Source organism: Heptranchias perlo, chromosome 34 (assembly GCF_035084215.1).
Source record: "Heptranchias perlo isolate sHepPer1 chromosome 34, sHepPer1.hap1, whole genome shotgun sequence".
Lineage (NCBI taxonomy): Eukaryota > Metazoa > Chordata > Chondrichthyes > Hexanchiformes > Hexanchidae > Heptranchias > Heptranchias perlo.
The window spans coordinates 29459207-29483906 of record NC_090358.1 but is presented as its reverse complement, the minus strand read 5'-3'; the positions used below and the strand labels follow the sequence as shown (position 1 = coordinate 29483906).

General features: G+C 42.5%; 1 protein-coding gene across 1 annotated transcript in view; it reads right to left on the bottom strand.

The window, feature by feature from the left end:
• aldh1a3 (aldehyde dehydrogenase 1 family, member A3) overlaps positions 1–23531 on the bottom strand; it is a 145182-nt gene extending 121651 nt beyond the window's left edge. The window contains exon 1 of the mRNA XM_067971652.1: positions 23355–23531. Coding sequence (XP_067827753.1) covers positions 23355–23453 — 99 coding nt within the window. The 5' untranslated portion in view covers positions 23454–23531. The remainder of the gene's footprint in view (positions 1–23354) is intronic.
• Between the last annotated feature and the right edge of the window lie 1169 nt (positions 23532–24700).

Here is a 24700-nt window from a genome sequence, read left to right as displayed (position 1 = left end):
TGTTATCACTTATCACTTATCAGTTATCCACTTTGGTAGGAAAAACAGAAATGCAGAGTATTTTTTAAATGGTGAGAGATTGGGAAATGTTGATGTACAAAGGGACCTGGGTGTCCTTGTACATGCATCACTGAAAGCTAACAGGCAGGTGCAGCAAGCAATTAGGAAGGCAAATGGTATGTTGGCCTTTATTACAAGAGGATTTGAGTACAGGAGTAAAGATGTCTTACTGCAATTATATAGGGAATCTTACAACACCAGGTTATAGTCCAACAGTTTTATTTGAAAATCACAAGCTTTCGGAGCTTACCTCCTTCGTCAGGTGAGTGAGTGAAGGGTTGTGGATGGGTGTAATCTCCACTTGCCTGGATGAGTGCAGCTCCAACAACACCCAAGAAGCTCAACACCATCCAGAACAAAGCAGACCATCTGATTGGCACCCATCCACCACCCTAAACATCCACCACTGTGGAGGCTCAGTCATTGAGTACATTCAAAACAGAGATCGATAGATTTCTAGATATTAAAGACATCAAGGGATAGGGGGATGGTGCAGGAAAATGGCGTTGAGGTAGAAGATCAGCCATGATCTTGTTGCAGGCTCGAGGGGCCAGGTGGCCTAATCCTGCTCCTATTTCTTATGTTCTTATGTGTAAGAGGCCGAGGACAGAGAGGTCAGAGTAGGAGTGGGAAAGGGATTTAAAATGGCAAGCGACCGGCAGGTCAGGGTCATGCTTGCGGTCAGAGCAGAGGTGTTCAGCAAAGCAATCACACAATCTGCGTTTGGTCCCCCCAATGTAGAGGAGACCGCATTGAATGACCACAGCGAATACAGTATATTAAATTGAAAGAAGTACAAGTAAACCGCTGCTTCACCTGGAAGGAGTGTTTGGGGCCCTGGATGGTGGGAAGGGAGGAGGTGAAGGGGCAGGTGTTGCATCTCCAGTACTCGCACGGGAAGATGGTGAGGGGAGGAGGGCGGGTGATGGAAGAGTGGCCCAGGGTATCACAGAGGGAACAGAGCCTTTGGAATGCTGAAAGGGGAGGGGAGGGGAGGGGAAGATGTGTTTGGTGGTGGGATTGTGCTGGAGGTGGCGGAAATGGCGGAGGATGATGCATTGAATGTGGAGGCTGGTGGGGTGGAAGGTGTGGACAAGGAGGACCCCATCATGGTTCTGGGAGGGAGGGGAAGGGGTGAGGGCAGATGCAGGAAATAGGATGGACACAGTCGAGGGGCCTGTCAACTACAGTGGAGGGGAATCCTCGGTTGAGGAAAAAGGAAGACGTTTCAGAAGCACTGGTGCTGAAGGTGGTATTGTCAGAACAGATGCGATGGAGACGGAGAAACTGGGAGAGTAGAGTCCTTACAGGAAGCGGGGTGGGAGGAAGTGTAATCGAGGTAGCTGTGGGACTCGTGGGCTTATAATAGATATTGGTTGTCAGCCTATCCCCAGAAATGGAGATAGAGAAGTCGAGGAAGGGAAGGGAAGAGTCGGAGATGGACCATGTGAAGGCGAGGGAAAGGTGGAAATTGGAAGCAAAGTTGATGAAATTTTCCAGTTCGGGGTGAAAGCAGGAAACGGCACTGATACAGTCATCAATGTACCGGAAAAAGAGATGAAGGAGGGGACCTGAGTAGGACTGGAGCAAGGAATGTTTTCACTAGATTTCACTATCCCCTCTGGCTTTCCCCTCTCTGACCCCGAACAATCAGTCCTCAGCAAAGCACTTAGCTTTAACCCCTTATGACCTTACCTCAAGCTATTCTCTCCCACTAACTTACTCCAAAATGCCCAGTGTTCTAACATTAACATACTATCCAATGCCCAGTGTTCTAATACTAATTGTCTATTCAATGTCCTGCTTTCAAATACTAACTGACTGTTCAAAGCCCAGTATTCTAATGGTAACTTTCTATTCAATGCGCACCCATAAAATACTAACATTCTATTCAAAGCCTAGTATTCTAAACCTAACTTTCTAATCAATGCCCAGTATTCGAATGCTAACTTTCTATTCAAAGCCCAGTATTCTAATACTAAGTTAATGATCAATGCCCAGCATTCAAATACTAACTTTATAGTCAATGCCCAGTCTTCTATTACTAACTTCCTATTCAATGCCCAGCCTTCTAATACTAAGTTACTGATCAATGCCCAGTATTCTAATACAAAATTTCTATTCAATGCCCAGTATTCTAATACTATCTTTCCATTCAATGCCCAGTGTTCAAATACTAATTTACTATTCAATGCCCAGAGTTCTAATGCTAACATTCTATTCAATGACCAGTATTCTAATACTAAGTTACTGATCAATGCCCAGCATTTTTTTAATACTAATTTAGTACTCAATGCTTGGTGTTCTAATACTAAGTTACTGATCAATGCCCAGTGCTCTAATGCTAACTTTCTAATCAATGCCCAGCCTTCCAATACAAACTTTCTATTGAATGCCCAGCGTTCTAATACTAACTTTCTATTCCATGACCAGTGCTCTAATACTAACCTACTACTCAATGCCCAGCGTTCTAATACTAACTTTCTATTCCATGACCAGTGCTCTAATACTAACCTACTACTCAATGCCCAGTGTTCTAATACTAAGTTACTGCTCAATGCCCAGTGTTATAACACTAATTTGCGATTCAATGCCCAGCGTTCTAATACTAACTTATTACTCAATGCCCAGTGTTCTAATATTAACTTTCTATGTAATGCCCATCATTCTAATATGAACTTTCTTTTAAAGGAACAGCATTCTAATAGTAACTTAATACTCAATGCCTAGCGTTCTAATGCTAACTTTCTATTCAATACCCAGCATTCTAATACTGACTTTCCATTCAATGCTGAGCATTCTAATACTAACATTCTATTCAATGCCCAATGTTCTAATACTAAGTTACTGCTCAATACCCAGTATTCTAATACTAACTTTCTATTCAACGTCCAGTGCTCTAATACTAATTTACTACTCAATGCCCAGTGTTCTAATACTAAGTTGCTGCTCAATGCCCTGCATTCTAATACTAATTTACTACTCAATGCCCAGTGTTCTAATACTAAGTTGCTGCTCAATGCCCTGCATTCTAATACTAATTTACTACTCAATGCCCAGTGTTCTAATACTAAGTTGCTGCTCAATGCCCTGCATTCTAATACTAATTTACTACTCAATGCCCAGTGTTCTAATACTAATTTACTATTTAAAGCCCAGCATTCTAATATTAACTTTCTAATCAAGGGCCACTGTTTTAATACTGACTTTCCATTCAATGCCCAGTTTTCCAATACTAAGTTACTGCTCAATTCCCAACATTCTATTTCTAATTTTCTATTCAAAGCCCAGCATTCTAATACTATCTTTCTATGCAATACCCAGTATTCTAATATTAATTTTCTATTCAATGCCCAGTGTTCTAATACTAACTTACTGCTCAGTGCCCAGTGTTCTAATACTAACTTACTGCTCAGTGCCCAGTGTTCTAATACTAACTTACTGCTCAGTGCCCAGTGCTATAATACTACCTTATTTCTCAATGCCCAGTGTCTAATACTAAGTTTCTGATCCATGCCCAGCATTCTAATAAAATATTTTAATTCAATGCCCAATGTTCGAATACAAACTTTCTATTCAATGTCCAGGGTTATAAAACCAGCTCTCGATGCAATGCGCAGCATTCTAATACTATCTCTCTATTCAATGCCCAGTATTCTAATACTAACTTACTATTCAATGTGCAGCATTCAAATACTATCTCTCTATTCAATGCCCAGTATTCTAATACTAACTTACCATTCATTGTCGAGTATTCTAATACTATCTCTCTATTCAATGTCCAGGATTCTAATACTATCTCTCTATTCAATGCCCAGTGTTCTAATACTATCTCTCTATTCAATGCCCAGTATTCTAATACTAACTTACCATTCATTGTCGAGTATTCTAATACTATCTCTCCATTCAATGCCCAGGATTCTAATACTAACTTACTATTCAATGTCCAGTATTCTAATACTAACTTACTATTCAATGCCCAGGATTCTAATACTAACTTACTATTCAATGTCCAGTATTCTAATACTAACTTACTATTCAATGCCCAGTATTCTAATACTAACTTACTATTCAATGTCCAGTATTCTAATACTAACTTACTATTCAATGCCCAGTATTCTAATACTATCTCTCTATTCAATGTCCAGGATTCTAATACTATCTCTCTATTCAATGCCCAGGATTCTAATACTATCACTCTATTCAATGCCCAGGATTCTAATACTATCTCTATATTCAATGCCCAGGATTCTAATACTATCTCTACATTCAATGTCCAGGATTCTAATACTATCTCTCTATTCAATGAGCAGGATTCTAATACTATCTCTATATTCAATGTCCAGGATTCTAATACTATCTCTCTATTCAATGCCCAGGATTCTAATACTATCTCACTATTCAATGCCCAGGATTCTAATACTATCTCTCTATTCAATGCCCAGGATTCTAATACTATCTCTATATTCAATGCCCAGGATTCTAATACTATCTCTCTATTCAATGCCCAGTATTCTAAAACTAACTTACTATTCAATGTCCAGTATTCTAATACTATCTCTCTATTCAATGCCCAGTATTCTAATACTAACTTACCATTCATTGTCGAGTATTCTAATACTATCTCTCTATTCAATGTCCAGGATTCTAATACTAACTTACTATTCAATGCCCAGTATTCTAATACTAACTTACTATTCAATGCCCAGTATTCTAATACTAACTTACTATTCAATGCCCAGGATTCTAATACTAACTTACTATTCAATGCCCAGTATTTTAATACTATCTCTCTATTCAATGTCTAGTATTCTAATACTATCTCTCTATTCAATGCCCAGTGTTCTAATACTATCTCTCTATTCAATGCCCAGGATTCTAATACTATCTCTCTATTCAATGTCTAGTATTCTAATACTAACTCTCTATTCAATGTCCAGGATTCTAATACTATCTCTCTATTCAATGCCCAGGATTCTAATACTATCTCTCTATTCAATGTCTAGTATTCTAATACTAACTCTCTATTCAATGTCCAGGATTCTAATACTATCTCTCTAATCAATGCCCAGTATTCTAATACTATCTCTCTATTCAATGCCCAGTGTTCTAATACTATCTCTCTATTCAATGCCCAGTATTCTAATACTAACTCTCTATTCAATGCACAGTGTTCTAATACTATCTCTCTATTCAATGCCCAGTATTCTAATACTATCTCTCTATTCAATGCCCAGTATTCTAATACTAACTCTCTATTCAATGCCCAGTGTTCTAATACTATCTCTCTATTCAATGCCCAGTATTCTAATACTAACTTACTAATCAATGCCCAGGATTCTAATACTAACTCTCTATTCAATGCCCAGTATTTTAATACTATCTCTCTATTCAATGCCCAGTATTCTAATACTAACTCTCTATTCAATGCCCAGTATTTTAATACTATCTCTCTATTCAATGTCTAGTATTCTAATACTATCTCTCTATCCAATGCCCAGGATTCTAATACTATCTCTCTATTCAATGTCTGGTATTCTAATACTATCTCACTATTCAATGCCCAGGATTCTAATACTATCTCTCTATTCAATGCCCAGGATTCTAATACTAACTCTCTATTCAATATCCAGGATTCTAATACTATCTCTCTATTCAATGCCCAGTATTCTAATACTATCTCTCTATTCAATGCCCAGTGTTCTAATACTATCTCTCTATTCAATGCCCAGTATTCTAATACTATCTCTCTATTCAATGCCCAGTATTCTAATACTATCTCTCTATTCAATGCCCAGTATTCTGATACTAACTCTCTATTCAATGCCCAGTGTTCTAATGCTATCTCTCTATTCAATGCCCAGGATTCTAATACTATCTCTCTATTCAATGCCCAGTGTTCTAATACTATCTCTCTATTCAATGCCCAGTGTTCTAATACTATCTCTCTATTCAATGCCCAGGATTCTAATACTATCTCTCTATTCAATGCCCAGTGTTCTAATACTATCTCTCTAATCAATGCCCAGTATTCTAATACTATCTCTCTATTCAATGCCCAGTGTTCTAATACTATCTCTCTATTCAATGCCCAGGATTCTAATACTATCTCTCTATTCAATGCCCAGTGTTCTAATACTATCTCTCTATTCAATGTCCAGTGTTCTAATACTATCTCTCTATTCAATGCCCAGGATTCTAATACTATCTCTCTATTCAATGCCCAGGATTCTAATACTATCTCTCTATTCAATGCCCAGTATTCAAATACTAACTCTCTATTCAATGCCCAGTGTTCTAATACTATCTCTCTATTCAATGCCCAGTGTTCTAATACTATCTCTCTATTCAATGCCCAGGATTCTAATACTATCTCTCTATTCAATGCCCACTATTCAAATACTAACTCTCTATTCAATGCCCAGTATTCTAATACTATCTCTCTATTCAATGCCCAGGATTCTAATACTATCTCTCTATTCAATGCCCAGTGTTCTAATACTATCTCTCTATTCAATGCCCAGTGTTCTAATACTATCTCTCTATTCAATGCCCAGTGTTCTAATACTATCTCTCTATTCAATGCCCAGTGTTCTAATACTATCTCTCTATTCTATGCCCAGTGTTCTAATACTAACTCTCTATTCAATGCCCAGTATTCTAATACTATCTCTCTATTCAATGCCCAGTGTTCTAATACTAACTCTCTATTCAATGCCCAGGATTCTAATACTAACTCTCTATTCAATGCCCAGTATTCTAATACTATCTCTCTATTCAATGCCCAGTGTTCTAATACTATCTCTCTATTCAATGCCCAGTGTTCTAATACTAACTCTCTATTCAATGCCCAGTATTCTAATACTATCTCTCTATTCAATGCCCAGTGTTCTAATACTAACTCTCTATTCAATGCCCAGTGTTCTAATACTATCTCTCTATTCAATGTCTGGTATTCTAATACTATCTCTCTATTCAATGCCCAGTGTTCTAATACTATCTCACTATTCAATGCCCAGTGTTCTAATACTATCTCTCTATTCAATGCCCAGTGTTCTAATACTATCTCTCTATTCAATGCCCAGTGTTCTAATACTATCTCTCTATTCAATGCCCAGTGTTCTAATACTATCTCTCTATTTAATGCCCAGTGTTCTAATACTATCTCTCTATTCAATGCCCAGTGTTCTAATACTATCTCTCTATTCAATGCCCAGTATTCTAATACTAACTCTCTATTCAATGCCCAGTATTCTAATACTATCTCACTATTCAATGCCCAGTGTTCTAATACTATCTCTCTATTCAATGCCCAGTGTTCTAATACTATCTCTCTATTCAATGCCCAGTGTTCTAATACTATCTCTCTATTCAATGCCCAGTATTCTAATACTAACTCTCTATTCAATGCCCAGTATTCTAATACTATCTGTCTATTCAATGCCCAGGATTCTAATACTATCTCTCTATTCAATGCCCAGGATTCTAATACTATCTCTCTATTCAATGCCCAGTGTTCTAATACTATCTCTCTATTCAATGCCCAGTATTCTAATACTAACTCTCTATTCAATGCCCAGTATTCTAATACTATCTGTCTATTCAATGCCCAGGATTCTAATACTATCTCTCTATTCAATGCCCAGTGTTCTAATACTATCTCTCTATTCAATGTCTAGTATTCTAATACTAACTCTCTATTCAATGCCCAGTGTTCTAATACTAACTCTCTATTCAATGCCCAGGATTCTAATACTATCTCTCTATTCAATGCCCAGTGTTCTAATACTATCTCTCTATTTAATGCCCAGTGTTCTAATACTATCTCTCTATTCAATGCCCAGTGTTCTAATACTATCTCTCTATTCAATGCCCAGTGTTCTAATACTATCTCTCTATTCAATGCCCAGTGTTCTAATACTATCTCTCTATTCAATGCCCAGTGTTCTAATACTATCTCTCTATTCAATGCCCAGTGTTCTAATACTATCTCTCTATTTAATGCCCAGTGTTCTAATACTATCTCTCTATTCAATGCCCAGTGTTCTAATACTATCTCTCTATTCAATGCCCAGTGTTCTAATACTAACTCTCTATTCAATGCCCAGGATTCTAATACTATCTCTCTATTCAATGCCCAGTGTTCTAATACTATCTCTCTATTCAATGCCCAGTGTTCTAATACTATCTGTCTATTCAATGCCCAGGATTCTAATACTATCTCTCTATTCAATGCCCAGTGTTCTAATACTAACTCTCTATTCAATGCCCAGTGTTCTAATACTATCTCTCTATTCAACGCCCAGTGTTCTAATACTATCTCTCTATTCAATGCCCAGTGTTCTAATACTATCTGTCTATTCAATGCCCAGGATTCTAATACTATCTCTCTATTCAATGCCCAGTGTTCTAATACTATCTCTCTATTCAATGCCCAGGATTCTAAAACTAACTCTCTATTCAATGCCCAGTGTTCTAATACTATCTCTCTATTCAATGCCCAGGATTCTAATACTATCTCTCTATTCAATGCCCAGTGTTCTAATACTATCTCTCTATTCAATGCCCAGTGTTCTAATACTATCTCTCTATTCAATGCCCAGTGTTCTAATACTATCTCTCTATTCAATGCCCAGTGTTCTAATACTATCTCTCTATTCAATGCCCAGTTTTCTAATACTATCTCTCTATTCAATGCCCAGTTTTCTAATACTATCTCTCTATTCAATGCCCAGTGTTCTAATACTATCTCTCTATTCAATGCCCAGGATTCTAATACTAACTCTCTATTCAATGCCCAGTGTTCTAATACTATCTCTCTATTCAATGCCCAGTGTTCTAATACTATCTCTCTATTCAATGCCCAGGATTCTAATACTAACTCTCTATTCAATGCCCAGTGTTCTAATACTAACTCTCTATTCAATGCCCAGGATTCTAATACTATCTCTCTATTCAATGCCCAGTGTTCTAATACTATCTCTCTATTCAATGCCCAGGATTCTAATACTATCTCTCTATTCAATGCCCAGTGTTCTTATACGAACTTTTTATTCAATGCCCAGAATTCTTACACTTACTTAGTACTCAATACAATTGATCCTTGCCATCCAAAGCTTACAGTGTTTCGAGCTGGCCTGTTATTCTAACAGGTTTTGAGGTCATTGTGGCAGAGTTAGTTGTTTAAATAGGCAACTTATGATTATAAATCTCCTGGGCAAACCGCATAAACCCTGGGTCTTGCAATAGACTGCGGAAGATTTGCTCTGACATTATAAATTCTGCAGGATGATATCCTTTGATTTTTATATCTTTTAGAAAGTTTTTTTGATTGTTTTGGGAACTAGAGAACAAAGTAAATCTTTAGGATATTGGAAAATATCATGGATGTGAAAAATCCATTTGAAGCCGCTCAGCCTGGCATCCAGATCACCGAACCTAACCTCCAGCTCACCCGCTCAACTCGCACAGCCCAGCATCCAACTACACTGGGAACTCCCTTAAAATGTCAAATCCATATATTACACTTGCTGTAGGCTTCACTGTTTAAATGTCTGCAGACTTGGGGTCTCTGCATATTCAGAAGTTTGAATCAAAATTACATTCTGTATTTTCATTTTGCAAACCAGTCAAACATCAGAAAGTGGAACACAGAAATGCTGTTTCTCCTTTCTGATTGTTGACTCACTGTACCTGTCATGTTTGTGACCAGCAGAGAATGAAGAGACTTTTGTTTTCTGCTGCTGGGTTAGTTTATCAGACTGCAGCACAGTCTGTGATTGTCTACACCCTTCTCTAGTCACATTTTCGTTACTAATTAAATAATTATTAAGATGTCAGCTCCTCTCTACCTAATAGGCATAGCTGAGTCCAACCCAATCCCGGCCCGACAATGGGCTTATTATAGAATGAAACGTGCAACAAAAAGCAAAACATGTGCAGGTGCGTGCACATACACGCACGCACACACATACACACGCACACGCACACAGATACACACACACAGATATATAGATACATACACAGATATATACACACACACAGATACACAGATGTACACACATGAATAGATGCTCATATACATTCTGGCCTCGATATTAACCCCCCACCCACCCACGATAGGGGGGAGAGTGCTACCTATGGCCCCTCAGGGAAGCCTTCGTCCAGCACCCCCCCAATCCCCCCGCACCGATCGCAGCCTCTCTCTCCTCTCTGCCGATCGTGGCCTCTCCCTGCCCCCTGCCGTGAGCGCTGACCTCTCCCCCTCCAGCCCCGATGACCTCTCTCGCCATCCAGCCGATCGAGGTTTGGCCCTCCCCCCACCAAGCCCCAATTGCCGAACTACCCCCCTCCCGAATGCTGGGGACCGTCCCCAAGGGCCCCGGGCTGCAGTCTCCTGCAGCTGGTTTTCCTGCCCAGCCAGCCTGTCAATTGGGCCGGTTGCCAGGCGAGAAACGGAAGAAGAAAATGTTAACGAGGTCCTGCCCTTAATATCGGCAGGACCTCCGTGTCCCTGGGCTTTCTGGGTTTTCGAAGCAGTACCGTGCTCCCCTGCACCCTCCCCGCCTCCCCGTATATATCTGGGCCTAGATATATACATATATGTACACATGTGTTTGTGTATATATTGCTCACAGAGTTGCCCACAGTCAGTTGATGAACAGAAGTGTTTTTAAGTACATGACGTTGACAGAGTTGGGAGAGGGACATCAGTAACTCGCTCGATGGAGCTACCCAGTGGCCAGAGTTGCAACTACATCATTGCAGTTGATTTAGCAAAATTGAATGGGAAATGTTGACACAGCATTTATATTCTGTCAATATTGACAGGAAGGGTTGACCAGAAATCGTGACAGCAGGGAGTAAGGATTGTGAACAAATGCACACCCTAGGCAATATTGTCAATATTGTAGAGATATATTTGTTGATCTCCCTGCCATTGCACACAATAAATCCAAGAATATGGGGGTAGAAATCTGTCTTGGGTGGGGGTGCAAAATAGAAAAGATCGGGCCGTGTGTAAAATGGGCAGTTGATTCACTATTGCTTGTTTTGCTCTACCCCCCAAGGCAAGTTTCTACCCCCCAAGGTCTCCCCCTGTGTTGTCTCTGTGTTACTGGTTCTCTCTCAGCCTCACCTTTTCCAATTCTGACTCACAGAACCATAGAATCATAAAAAGTTACGGCACTGAAAGAGGCCATTCGGCCCACCATGTCTGTGCCGGCCGAAAAAGAGCTACCCAGCTTAACCCCACTTTCCAGCATTTGGTCCGTTGCCCTGTAGGTTACAGCACTTCAAGTACACATCCAAGTACTTTTTAAATGAGTTGAGGGTTTCTGCCTCTACCACCCTTTCAGGCAGTGAGTTCCAGACCCCCACCATCCTCTGGGTGAAAAAATTTCTCCTCAGTTCCCTTCTAATCCTTCTACCAATTACTTTAAATCTAAGCCTCCTAATCACTGACCTCTCTGCTAAGGAAATAGGTCCTCCCTATCCACTCTATCTAGTCCCCTCATAATTAAATCTCCCCTCAGCCTCCTTTGTTCCAAAGAAAACAACCCCAGCCTATCCAATCTTTCCTCATAGCTAAAATTCTCTAGTCCTGGCAACATCCTCGTAAATCTCCTCTGCACCCTCTCCAGTGCAATCACATCTTTCCTGTAATGTGGTGACCAGAACTGTACACAGTACTCCAGCTGTGGCCGAACCAATGTTTTATACAGTTCCAGCATAACCTCCCTGCTCTTAAATTCTATGCCTCGGCTAATAAAGGAAAGTATCCTGTATGCCTTCTTAATCACCTTATCGACCTGTCCTGCTACCTTCAGGGATCTGTGGACATGCACTCCAAGGTCCCTTTGTTCTTCTACATCCCTCAGTATCCTCCCTTTTATTGTGTGCTCCCTTGCCTTGTTTGCCCTCCCCACTTCTCCGGATTGAATTCCATTTGCCACTTTTCTGCCCACCTGACCAGTCCATTGATATCTTCTTGCAGTCTACAGCTTTCCTCCTCACTATCAACCACATGGCCAATTTTTGTATCATCTGCAAACTTCTTGATCAAGCCCCCCACATTCAAGTCCAAATCATTAATATATACCACAAAAAGCAAGGGACCTAGTACTTTTAAAAAATTTGTTCATGGGATGTGGGCATCGCTGGCGAGGCTGGCATTTATTGCCCATCCCTAATTGCCCTTGAGAAGGTGGTGATGAGCCGCCTTCTTGAACCGCTGCAGTCCGTGTGGTGACGGTTCTCCCACAGTGCTGTTAGGTAGGGAATTCCAAGATTTTGACCCAGTGACGATGAAGGAACGGAGATATATTTCCAAGTCGGGATGGTGTGTGACTTGGAGGGGAACGTGCAGGTGGTGTTGTTCCCATGTGCCCGCTGCTCTTGTCCTTCTAGGTGGTAGAGGTCGCGGGTTTGGGAGGTGCTGTCGAAGAAGCCTTGGCGAGTTGCTGCAGTGCATCCTGTGGATGGTACACACTGCAGCCACTGTGCACCGGTGGTGAAGGGAGTGAATGTTTAGGGAGGTGGATGGGGTGCCAATCAAGCGGGCTGCTTTGTCCTGGTACTGAGCCCTGCGGAACCCCACTGGAAACAGCCTTCCAGTCGCAAAAACACCCGTCGACTATTATCCTTTGCTTCCTGCCACTGAGCCAATTTTGGATCCAACTTGCCACTTTCCCTCAGATCTCTTAGCTTTTACTTTTTTGACCAGTCTGCCATGTGGGACCTTGTCAAAAGCCTTTCTAAAATTCATGTACACTTCATCAAACGCATTACCCTCATCAACCCTCCTTGTTACCTCCTCAAAAAATTCAATCAAGTTAGTCAGACATGACCTTCCCTTAACAAATCCATGCTGACTGTCCTTGATAAACCCGTGCCTTTCTAAATGGCAATTTATGCTGTCCCTCAAAATTGATTCCAATAATTTGCCCACCACCGAGGTTAGACTGATTGGCCTAACCAATCTTTCTCCCTTTTTAAACAATGGTACAATGTTAGCAGTCCTCCAATCCTCCAGCACCACGCCTGTAGCCAGGGAGGATTGGAAAATGATGGTCAGAGCATCTGCTATTTCCTCCCTTGCTTCTTTTAACAACCTGGGATACATTTCATCCGGGCCTGGCGATTTATCTACATTCAAAGATGCTAAACCCCTTAATACGTCCTCTCTCACTATGGTTTATCTCATCCAATATTTCACACTCCTCATTAACTACAATCTCTGCATCGTCCCCCTCTTTTGTGAAGACAGACACAAAGTATTCATTAAGAACCATACCCACATCTTCTGTCTCCACACATAGGTTACCTTTTTGATCTCTAATAGGCCCTACTCTTTCCTTAGTTATCCTCTTGCTCTTTATGTATTTATAAAACATTTTGGGGTTTTCCTTGATTTTACTTGCCAGTATTTTTTCATGCCCTCTCTTTGCTTTCCTAATTTCCTTTTTAATTTCACCCCTGCACTTTCTATACTCCTCTAGGCTTTCTGCAGTGTTGAGTTCTTGAAGGGTGATTTTAAGCCCCAAGAACGGGTGGGAGTTGGAAACAGTTGTTTTTTGGGTCGCAACCGCAACCCGGCTTTATTTCTTGGTTTAACGTCGGGGTGTAAAATTCCAGGCTTCCCACTGGGAATGCAAAGTCTGAAAATTTTGCGGTTGTGACCCAAAAAAACAATTATTTTCAACTCCCACCAGCCCCCAGCCCACCCGTCCTTGGGGTTTAAAATCACCCCCTCGGTGTCTGACATAAGCTTCCCTTTTTTGCCTTATCTTACCCTGTACGCTCCTTGTCATCCAGGGGGCTCTAGATTTGGCAGCCCCACCCTTTTTCTTTGTGGGAACATGTTTACTCTGAACCCCTTGAATCTCCCCCTTGAATGTCTCCCACTGCTCTGACACTGATTTACCTTCAAGTAGCTGTTTCCAGTCCACTTTTGATAAATCACTTCTCAGCTTAGTAAAATTGGCCTTTCCCCAATTGAGAATTTTAACCCCTGTTCTATCTTTGTCCTTTTCTCTCTCTTTCTCTTTAACATTGTTCCTTAATTCTTCTTTTTGTTTCTCTTTCAGTGCTTCTCTTTCTCTGTCTTTTTCTTTTCTTCTTTCCTTTTGGATGGGAGGTGGGTGGTAACATGGTAAGTGATAGTCAGGAAAGGAGGCTCAACTATCTTCAGCTGTTTATCAATGACCATCCCTCCAACATCGCCAAATCCCCCACCATCAACATCCTGGGGGTCGCCAATGACCATAACCTCAACTTGACCAGCCACATCAATACTATGGCTACTAGAGCAGGTCAGAAGCTGGGTTTCTATGTTGAGTGACTCACCTCCTGACTCCCCAAGCATCTCCACCACCTACAAGGCACAAGCCAGGAGTGTGATGGAATACTCTCCACTTGCCTGGATGAGTGCAGCTCCAACAACACTCAAGAAGCTTGACACCATCCAGGACAAAGCAGTCACTTGGTTGGCACCCCATCCACCAGCTTAAACTTCGACACCCTTCATTACCAGTGCACCATGGCTGTAGTGTGGACCATCTATAGGAAACACTGCAGCAACTCGCCAAGGCTTCTTCGACAGCACCTCCCAAACCCACAACCTCCACCCCCTAGAAGGACAAGAGCAGCAGGCACATGGGAACAACACCACCTGCACGTTCCCCTCCAAGTCACACACCATCCCGACTTGGAAATATATCGCCGTTCCTTCATCGTCGCTGGGTCAAAATCCTGGAACTCCCTTCCTAACAGCACTGTGGGAGAACCTTCACCACACGGACTGCAGCGGTTCAAGAAGACGGCTCACCACCACCTTCTCAAGGAAAATTAGGGATGGGCAATAAATATGGGCCTTGCCAGCGACGCCCACATCCCGAGAATCAATTAAAAGAAAACACGACATCAGTGAAATAATTAGAGGCTTTCTGTTGGCTCCCAGATTCAACTGGCTTTTTTTGGATTCATGCAATAAAATTAGGATGAGGAACAATGTTCACACCTTAATGTGCTTTCTGAAATTTATAGGACACAAAACAAAAGTTACAACAGGTATAATCAGTATACTCTCTCTCTCTCTCACACACACACATACACAGAGTTTTAAAAAAAACACTCAATATAAATTTTAAAAGCTCATAAAAAACTTTACCCAAATAAAGTTTTGAAAATTGTGCTTTAGCTTTTCCTCTAAAGCAACTGATCAGAAACTGTGCAGAGGTGAGAAGTGATGCATTTTGGAAGACTATAAACTAAATGGTACAATTTTAAAGGGGGTGCAGGAACAGAGATGTGGGGGTGTACGTACACAAATCTTTAAAGGTGGCAGGACAAGTTGATAAGGCTGTTAAAAAAGCATACGGGATCCTGGGCTTTATTAATAGAGGCATAGAGTACAAAAGCAAGGAAGTTATACTAAACCTTTATAAATCACTGGTTAGGCCTTAGCTGGAGTATTGTTTTCAGATCTGGGCACCACACTTTAGGAAGGATGTCAAGGCCTTGGAGAGGGTGCAGAGGAGATTTACTAGAATGGTGCCAGGGATGAAGGACTTCAGTTATGTGGAGAGACTGGAGAAGCTGGGATTGTTCTCCTTACAGCAGAGAAGGTTAAAGGGAGATTTAAGAGAGGTGTTCAAAATTATGAGGGGTTTTGAAAGAGTAGATGGGGAGAAGCTGTTTCCACTGGCAGGAGGGTCGGTAACTAGAGGACACAGATTTAAGATAATTGGCAAAAGAACCTGAGGGAAGATGAGGAGACATTTTTTAGGCAGTGAGTCATTATAATCTGCCTGAAACTTTCAATAGTAACTTTCAAAAGGAAATTGGATAAATACTTGCAGGGGTCTGGGGAAAGAGCAGGGGAGTGAGACTAATTAGATAATAGTTAAGGAGGAGGAGGAGTGTGAAATATTGGAAGGGATAAGCATAGTGAGAGAGGAAGTATTACATAGAAACATATTTTTCACATCGTTTTTCATGAATCCAAAAACACGATTTTCACATCGTTCACCTGACGAAGGAGGAAGCCTCCGAAAGCTTGTGAATTTAAAATAAAATTGCTGGACTATAACTTGGTGTTGTAAAATTGTTTACAATAGAAACATAGAAAATAGGAGTAGGAGTAGGCCATTCGGCCCTTCGAGCCTGCTCCGCCATTCAATATGATCATGGCTGATCCTCTATCTCAATACCATATTCCCGCTCTCTCCCCATACCCCTTGATGCCTTTTGTGTCTAGAAATCTACCTAGCTCCTTCTTAAATATATTCAGTGACTTGGCCTCCACAGCCTTCTGTGGTAGAGAATTCTACAGGTTCACCACCCACTGAATGAAGAAATTTCTCCTCATCCCAGTCCTAAATGTCTTACCCCGTGCCCTGAGACTGTGACCCCTCGTTCTGGACCCCCCAGCCAGGGGAAACATCCTCCCTGCATCCAGTCTGTTTAGCCCTGTATTAAGGGGTTTAGCATCTTTGACAGTAGATAAATCGCCAGGCCCAGATGAAATGTATCCCAGGCTGTTAAGAGAAGCAAGGGAGGAAATAGTAGAGGCTCTGACCATCATTTTCCAATCCTCCCTGGATACAGGCATGGTGCCGGAGGATTGGAGAACTGCTAATGTTGTACCATTGTTTAAAAAGGGAGTGACAGATAGATCAATTAACTATAGGCCAGTCAGTCTAACCTCGGTGATGGGCAAATTATTGGAATCAATTCTGAGGGACAGGATAAATCGTCACTTAGAAAGGCACAGATTAATCAAGGACAGTCAGCATGGATTTGTTAAGGGAAGGCCGTGTCTGACTAACTTGATTGAATTTTTTGAGCAGGTAACAAGGAGCGTCAATGAGGGTAATGCGTTTGATGTTGTCTACATTGATTTTAGAAAGGCTTTTGACAAGGTCCCACATGGCAGACTGGTCAAAAAAGCAATAGCCCATGGGATCCATGGGAAAGTGGCAAGTTGGATCCTAAATTGGCTCAGTGGCCGGAAGCAAAGGGTAATGGTTGACAAATGATTTTGCGACTGGAAGGCTGTTTCCAGTGGGGTCCCACAGGGCTCAGTACTAGGTTCCTTGCTTTTTGTGGTATATATTAATGATTTGGACTTGAATGTGGGGGGCTTGATCATGAAGTTTGCAGATGATACAAAAATTGGCCTGTGGTTGACAGTGAGGAGGAAAGCTGTGGACTGCAGGAAGATATCAATGGACTGGTCAGGTGGGCAGAAAAGTGGCAAATGGAATTCAATCCAGAGAAGTGTGAGGTAATACATTTGGGGAGGGCAAACAAGGCAAGGGAGTACACAATAAAAGGGCGGATACTGAGAGGTGTAGAGGAACAAAGGGACCTTGGAGTGCATGTCCACAGATCCCTGAAGGTAGCAGGACAGGTAGATAAAGTGGTTAAGAAGGCATACGGAATACTTTCCTTTATTAGCCGAGCCATAGAATATAAGAGCAGGGAGGTTATGCTGGAACTGTATAAAACACTGGTTAGGCCACGGCTTGAGTATTGCGCACAGTTCTGGTCACCACATTACAGGAAAGATGTGATTGCACTAGAGAGGTTGCAGAGGAGATTTACGAGGATGTTGCCAGGACTGGAGAATTTTAGCTATGAGAAAAGATTGGATAGACTGGGGTTGTTTTCTTTGGAACAAAGGAGGCAGAGGGGAGATTTAATTGAGGTGTATAAAATTATGAGGGGACTAGATAGAGTGGATAGGAAGGACCTATTTCCCTTATCAGAGGAATCAGTGATCAGGGGGCATAGATTTAAAGTAATTGGTGGAAGGACTAGAGGGGAGCTGAGGGGAAATTTTTTCACCCGGGGGTGGTGGGGGTCTGGAACACTCTGCCTGAAAGGGTGGTAGAGGCAGAAACCCTCAACTCATTTAAAAAGTACTTGGATGTGCACCTGAAGTGCTGTAACCTACAGGGATACGGAGCAAGTGCTGGAAAGTGGGATTAAGCTGGGTGACTCTTCTTCGGCCGGCGGGACACGATGGGCCGAATGGCCTCCTTCTGTGCCGTAACTTTCTATGATTCTATGATAGCTCTTTGAAAGAGCCAGCACAGGTACGATGGTCTGAATGGCCTCCTTCTGTGCTGTATAATTCCATGATTCTATTCTACATGTTAAAGAAAAATATTTTAGCAGTTGACTAAATGGTATTGATGCATGTTGGGAAATTGGGTACAATGCTCAGATTGCACAACCTGAATTCAGCAAACGGCATCACAGCTCTGGGCAAAAATATCAAATCTAAGCCCTGGCTATTGGGAGAGGCTGAGGCCTTCAAATAAAAAAATAATGAAGGCATTCAAAGACACAAAGGGCAGCTCAAAGGATAAATTAATCGTGTTAATTTGCAATATGTAATTTTTGATTGTTTTCATTTTGCTTAAACTCTTATTTTGGACACATATGAAATTTCAGAAACTGGAAACAAATGATGAAAAATTTTTGGAAAGCTTTTTGAGTGATTCGTCATAGAGCTTTCCATTTTAAATGTAAACATAGGAATTTATAAGTGGACAAAAGTGAGGCCAAAAACATGACAAAAGAAAGTAAGATTTTCTAGAGAGAAAGTGCCCGCAGTCATAAGAAAGAGCTTGCATTTATATAGTGCCTTTCATGTCCACAGGACGTCTCGAAGAGCTTTTTCCACCAATTAAGTACTTTTCAAATGTAGTCAATGTTGTAATGTAGGAAACACGGCAGCCAATTTGTGCATAGTAAGATCCCACAAACAGCAATGAGATAATGACCAGATAATCTGTTTTGGAGATGTTGGTTGAGGGATAAAATTTAGCCAAAATGCTAGGGAGAATGCCCCTGTTCTTTGACTAGTGCCATGGGATCTTTTACATCCATCTGAGAGAGCAGACAGGACCTCAGTTTAATGGAAAGGCTGTGCTTCTGACAGTGCAGCACTCCCTCAGGACTGCACTGGGAGTGTCAGCCTAGATTATTGTTCAAGCCTCTGGAGTGGTACTTGAACCCATGACCTCTGACTCAGAGGTGAGAGTGCTACCACTGAGCCAAGGCTGACACCCAAGGACCTGAGAATCTATGATGGGACACATGCTGGTGCAAGTGCCAAGATGCACCTGCCAGGAACCTCCACCATTAACTCTGGCCGACTTTCCGGGGGACGTTCCCTGATTTACATGCCAATGGCGGGCAGTAACACGACTAAGGTGAGGTGCCCGCCATATTGTCAACTTAGACAGGTTAGCAGAATGGGCAGACAGGTGGCAGAACATGATCTCAAAATTCCACTGACAGTATAAAAGTAGAATGTTTAGCAAACAGCAAGGATGACTAAAAAAATTCAGGATAATGTAGATAGATTAGGGGAATGGGCAGATGGGTCATCAATTTAAACGTATCACTGAGAGTGAGGAGAGAGTTTAGGAGCAATCTCCATACACAGAGGGGTGTTGGAGCATGGAATGCTTTGCCACAGGGAGCTTTTAAGGGAAAATTGGATAAATATTTAAAATGGAGAAAGTCACAGGGCTATGGGGAGAGTGCGGGGCAGTGGGATTAATTTTGGATTATCCCAGCAAAGTCCCAGCAAAGATACAATGGGCCAAGTGGCCTCCTTTGGTGCTGTACACTGCTATGGTTCAATTCCAGAAAGACTGGCAGGGGTGACTGGGCTGCGGAACGGGCGGGGGTGGGGGGTGGAGGAGAAAGGGTGTCGGGGGCCCCCTGAAAATAAGGAAAAGCTGTGTCCCAAGGGATCCTTTGTAAGAGGGCTGCCAAACCTCGTACAAAAGAAACCTTTAAAAAGGAAACATTTATTTCTTTGAAGGTCCTGGCCTCAATCCTGATCTGGAGCCCGAGATGGGCCCCACTTCCACCCCAGGTATCACCAGGTACATCTCCACCGGCCCGGCCACACACCAGGTTCATCCGGAGGCCCGGGGTGCGGCCACTTTAATGTTCGGAGTCCTCACCCCCGGCTCCACCCCCACCTTAAAGGCACCCAGCAGGCTGACCTGGATAACTTAGCACCAGGCTGGGACACAGCGTATCTGCTCCTGGCCTGGTTTCTAGCTGTTGTTGTTGACTCCCACCAAAGTTATGGCAGAATTACACTGGAACAGGGGCTGGTTTTGGGGCTAAGCTTTTCAATAAGACATGAACACACAAATACCTACACCCACACAAATAAACACAAGCATATATTATATATAAACAAACACGCATCTGTGTGCACACAACTATGTCTATATATTCTCACACGTACATAAAATCACACACAGACCGAAACGTAATAACAATCACACCTTGCCCTTATCTAGTGTCTGCAGCATAATAGAATGTCCCCAAGTGTTTCAGAAAGACAAAATAACTGGGCACTGAGCAGTGGTGAGAGAAAGATTAGAGTGGTGACAGAAGGTATGATCAAAGGGCGGGTTTTAAGGAGCCTTTTAAAGGAGGGAAGTGAAGTGACAAGGGGAGGGCTTCAGGGAAAGCAACATTCAATAATGTTTGGAATTATTCCAGTACTAAAAGGAGTCCAGTTCCATGTCTATAATTACACAGCAATAAAGCTGAACGTTCCATAACTGCATCCACAATGTTATTAATATAAGAATGGTCTCACCTTATTTGGGGTTTTGGCATGTAGGTATTCTATAAAAGAAACTCAGAAATAATGCTAGCAAATCTCCTGCACTGAGCCCCACACTAACACAGCTACATGGCAAGAAAATATGGGGTGAGGTTAAACACCTGCCCATCGGATGGACCACAGTTACACAGATTTTCTGCTCTGCAGATTTCTTTTGCACTCTGAAATAGATTGCTGGTACCTGGGCATTGGTAGGACGATGCCACATTGGAGCATTCGTGTGCTGATGCAAATGATAGTTTCAAAAGTAAAGGATTTGCAAAGGCAAACCCACTGGGTTCTGTTTTAAGGCAAACAAGCCGTCACAACTGGGCATTGCTCATTGCGTTCCTGATGCAGCACAGTCATGGGTCTGGACACCAACCCCGGCAGGCTGGGGTTTTACTATAACAGAACCGGTGGGAAACCACCTCCTGCAAGAGACTGCCCAGCATCCGTGGAATAGGGGCAGTGTAAGCCCACACTGGATGGCCAGCACCGTGCAATCAAAATGCACAATGGCTATTTATAAATGAAGGGCAATCTTGAAAATTAAAAAAAGCTTTAAAGAGGAATTAAGAAGCTGTAACAATGTAAAGATAGATTCCAAGGGACTGGTTGAGAGCAAACGAGAGCAGAGCAATTTTGGAAGGTCCTTTACTCACAGAAACGATGACTGCTCCACCACCAAATCGGGATTCCGGACTTTTATTTACAAGCTAAGTACACGATTCATGGATGAGGCGTATCATTTTCTGGTAAAACCAGTTTTAAATAGACCATCCTCAGTTTCATAACTTTATTCCGTTTTCTCAGATTTCTCGCTCCTCCTTTTGTTAACATTTGGCACATTTACACAATCCACTTTCTCGCCCCGAACACAGATGTATCTGCTTATTCCTTCTGTAACTCTGTGAACCCTGCTCCCGCATTCTGTGTCCGTGTGCACTGTTCCTGACTATTGATGTAAGGAGTCGCACAACACCAGGTATTGTCAGAGCTCCGAAAGCTTGTGATTTCAGATAAAGCTGTTGGACTATAACCTGGTGTTGTGCGACTCCTTACATTTGTCCACCCCAGTCCATCACCGGCATCTCCACATCCTGACTATTGACATCTTGCTCTCTGTCTCAATCCCTGGAACCGCTCCCCCCTCACTTGCCGAGCTGTGTGGGGCTTCTGTTAACAAATCCGATTAAAAGGACACAGACGAGATGGTGGGTGTTGACCGCGGGAGCTGCTGCCTCTAATCTATGTGCCACCTCCGGGATTGATCACACTCAGACCCGCCACACAATCACGGAATCTTACATCGAGTCGACAGCGCGAAAAAGGCCATTCGGCCCAACTGGTCCATGCCAGCGTTTATGCTCCGCACTGCACAGAAGGAGGCCGTTCGGCCCAGCATGCCTGTTCCGGAAACTGGTTTTAATTATTATTGAAATCCCTCAACGACTTTTTTTTTAAAAAGCTCTACACTTAATTGTATTTGGACCAAATTAGTCCAAAGATCGACACACTGGCCGACAGCGATTTGAACTGGAGCTTCTGTTCCCATTACTGTTCACACTCAATCCGGATCACAGTGAGTCTGTTCACTTCTGTTCCCATTACTGTTCACACTCAATCCGGATCACAATGAGTCTGTTCACTTCTGTTCCCATTACTGTTCACACTCAATCCGGATCACAATGAGTCTGTTCACTTCTGTTCCCATTACTGTTCACACTCAATCCGGATCACAGTGAGTCTGTTCACTTCTGTTCCCATTACTGTTCACACTCAATCCGGATCACAGTGAGTCTGTTCACTTCTGTTCCTATTACTGTTCACACTCAATCCGGATCACAATGAACCTGTTCACTTCTGTTCCCATTACTGTTCACACACAGTCCGGATCACAGTGAACCTGTTCACTTCTGTTCCCATTATTGTTCACACTCAATCCGGATCACAGTGAGTCTGTTCACTTCTGTTCCCATTACTGTTCACACTCAATCCGGATCACAATGAACCTGTTCACTTCTGTTCCTATTACTGTTCACACTCAATCCGGATCACAGTGAGTCTGTTCACTTCTGTTCCCATTATTGTTCACACTCAATCCGAATCACAGTGAACCTGTTCACTTCTGTTCCCATTATTGTTCACACTCAATCCGGATCACAGTGAACCTGTTCACGTCTGTTCCCATTATTGTTCACACTCAATCCGGATCACAGTGAACCTGTTCACTTCTGTTCCCATTATTGTTCACACTCAATCCGGATCACAGTGAACCTGTTCACTTCTGTTCCTATTACTGCTCACACTCAATCCGGATCACAGTGAACCTGTTCACTTCTGTTCCTATTACTGCTCACACTCAATCCGGATCACAGTGAACCTGTTCACTTCTGTTCCCATTACTGTTCACACTCAATCCGGATCACAGTGAACCTGTTCACTTCTGTTCCTATTACTGCTCACACTCAATCCGGATCACAGTGAACCTGTTCACTTCTGTTCCTATTACTGTTCACACTCAATCCGGATCCCAGTGAATGACACAACTGTTCACTCACAATCACCACTAGTCCTCACTGACAATCAACTTCAATCTGATACAGAGATTCCCCCGCTCTGGTCCCACTATAATCATTACCTTGGTGTACTTCACCCCCAGGTTTCGAGCTGGGGTGGGGACGGGCTCCGGGATTTCTCTGTCTGTCTCCCCGTTGTCCATCACACCGTTCTCTGCCATCGCCGACTCTCTCTGTGTACCTTTGGCTCAATGACACGATGCTCAGACCCCGGTGGAGAGTGCAGAGGATTTGGGGAAGTTTGTGCCTTTAAACAGTCGGGCCGCCGCCACAACCATTGGTCGGTCCCACCTCAGCCGGCGAGTCCCGCCTGTTTAAAGCGACACTGTCTCCGAAACTATTTAAAGTTCATTCATTGATCCTTCCGTCTAAACACCGTCTACGTCAAGGAAAGGGAAACATTTCACGAATTACTACCATGTGTATAAACATATGATTGTGTTTACAAGTATGTGATTTGTGGTGAACACATTAAATTTGACATTTACCACCTGTTCCAGGGGAACGGGTTAGAGTTCAGTTAACCTGCACTGGGGAGTGAAACCGAGAAAGAATTGAATTATTAGATGTGAAAGAAAAACAGAGTGACCTGCGATTCGTACAGACTCGGTTGCTCCGGACTCCCAGCACAGTCCCCACACCGTCTGATCACCTGTCCCAATCTCACACTCTGTCCGAATCTCTCACACTGTCCGAATCTCACACACTGTCCGAATCTCTCACACTGTCTGAATCTCACACACTGTCCGAATCTCACACACTGTCCGAATCTCTCACACTGTCTGAATCTCACACACTGTCCGAATCTCACACACTGTCCGAATCTCTCACACTGTCTGAATCTCACACACTGTCCGAATCTCTCACACTGTCTGAATCTCACACACTGTCCGAATCTCTCACACTGTCCGAATCTCTCACACTGTCCGAATCTCTCACACTGTCTGAATCTCACACACTGTCCGAATCTCTCACACTGTCTGAATCTCACACACTGTCCGAATCTCTCACACTGTCTGAATCTCACACACTGTCCGAATCTCTCACACTGTCCGAATCTCACACACTGTCTGAATCTCACACACTGTCCGAATCTCTCACACTGTCTGAATCTCACACACTGTCCGAATCTCTCACACTGTCCGAATCTCTCACACTGTCTGAATCTCACACACTGTCCGAATCTCTCACACTGTCTGAATCTCACACACTGTCCGAATCTCTCACACTGTCCGAATCTCACACACTGTCCGAATCTCACACACTGTCCGAATCTCTCACACTGTCTGAATCTCACACACTGTCCGAATCTCACACACTGTCCGAATCTCACACACTGTCCGAATCTCACACACTGTCCGAATCTCACACACTGTCCGAATCTCACACACTGTCCGAATCTCTCACA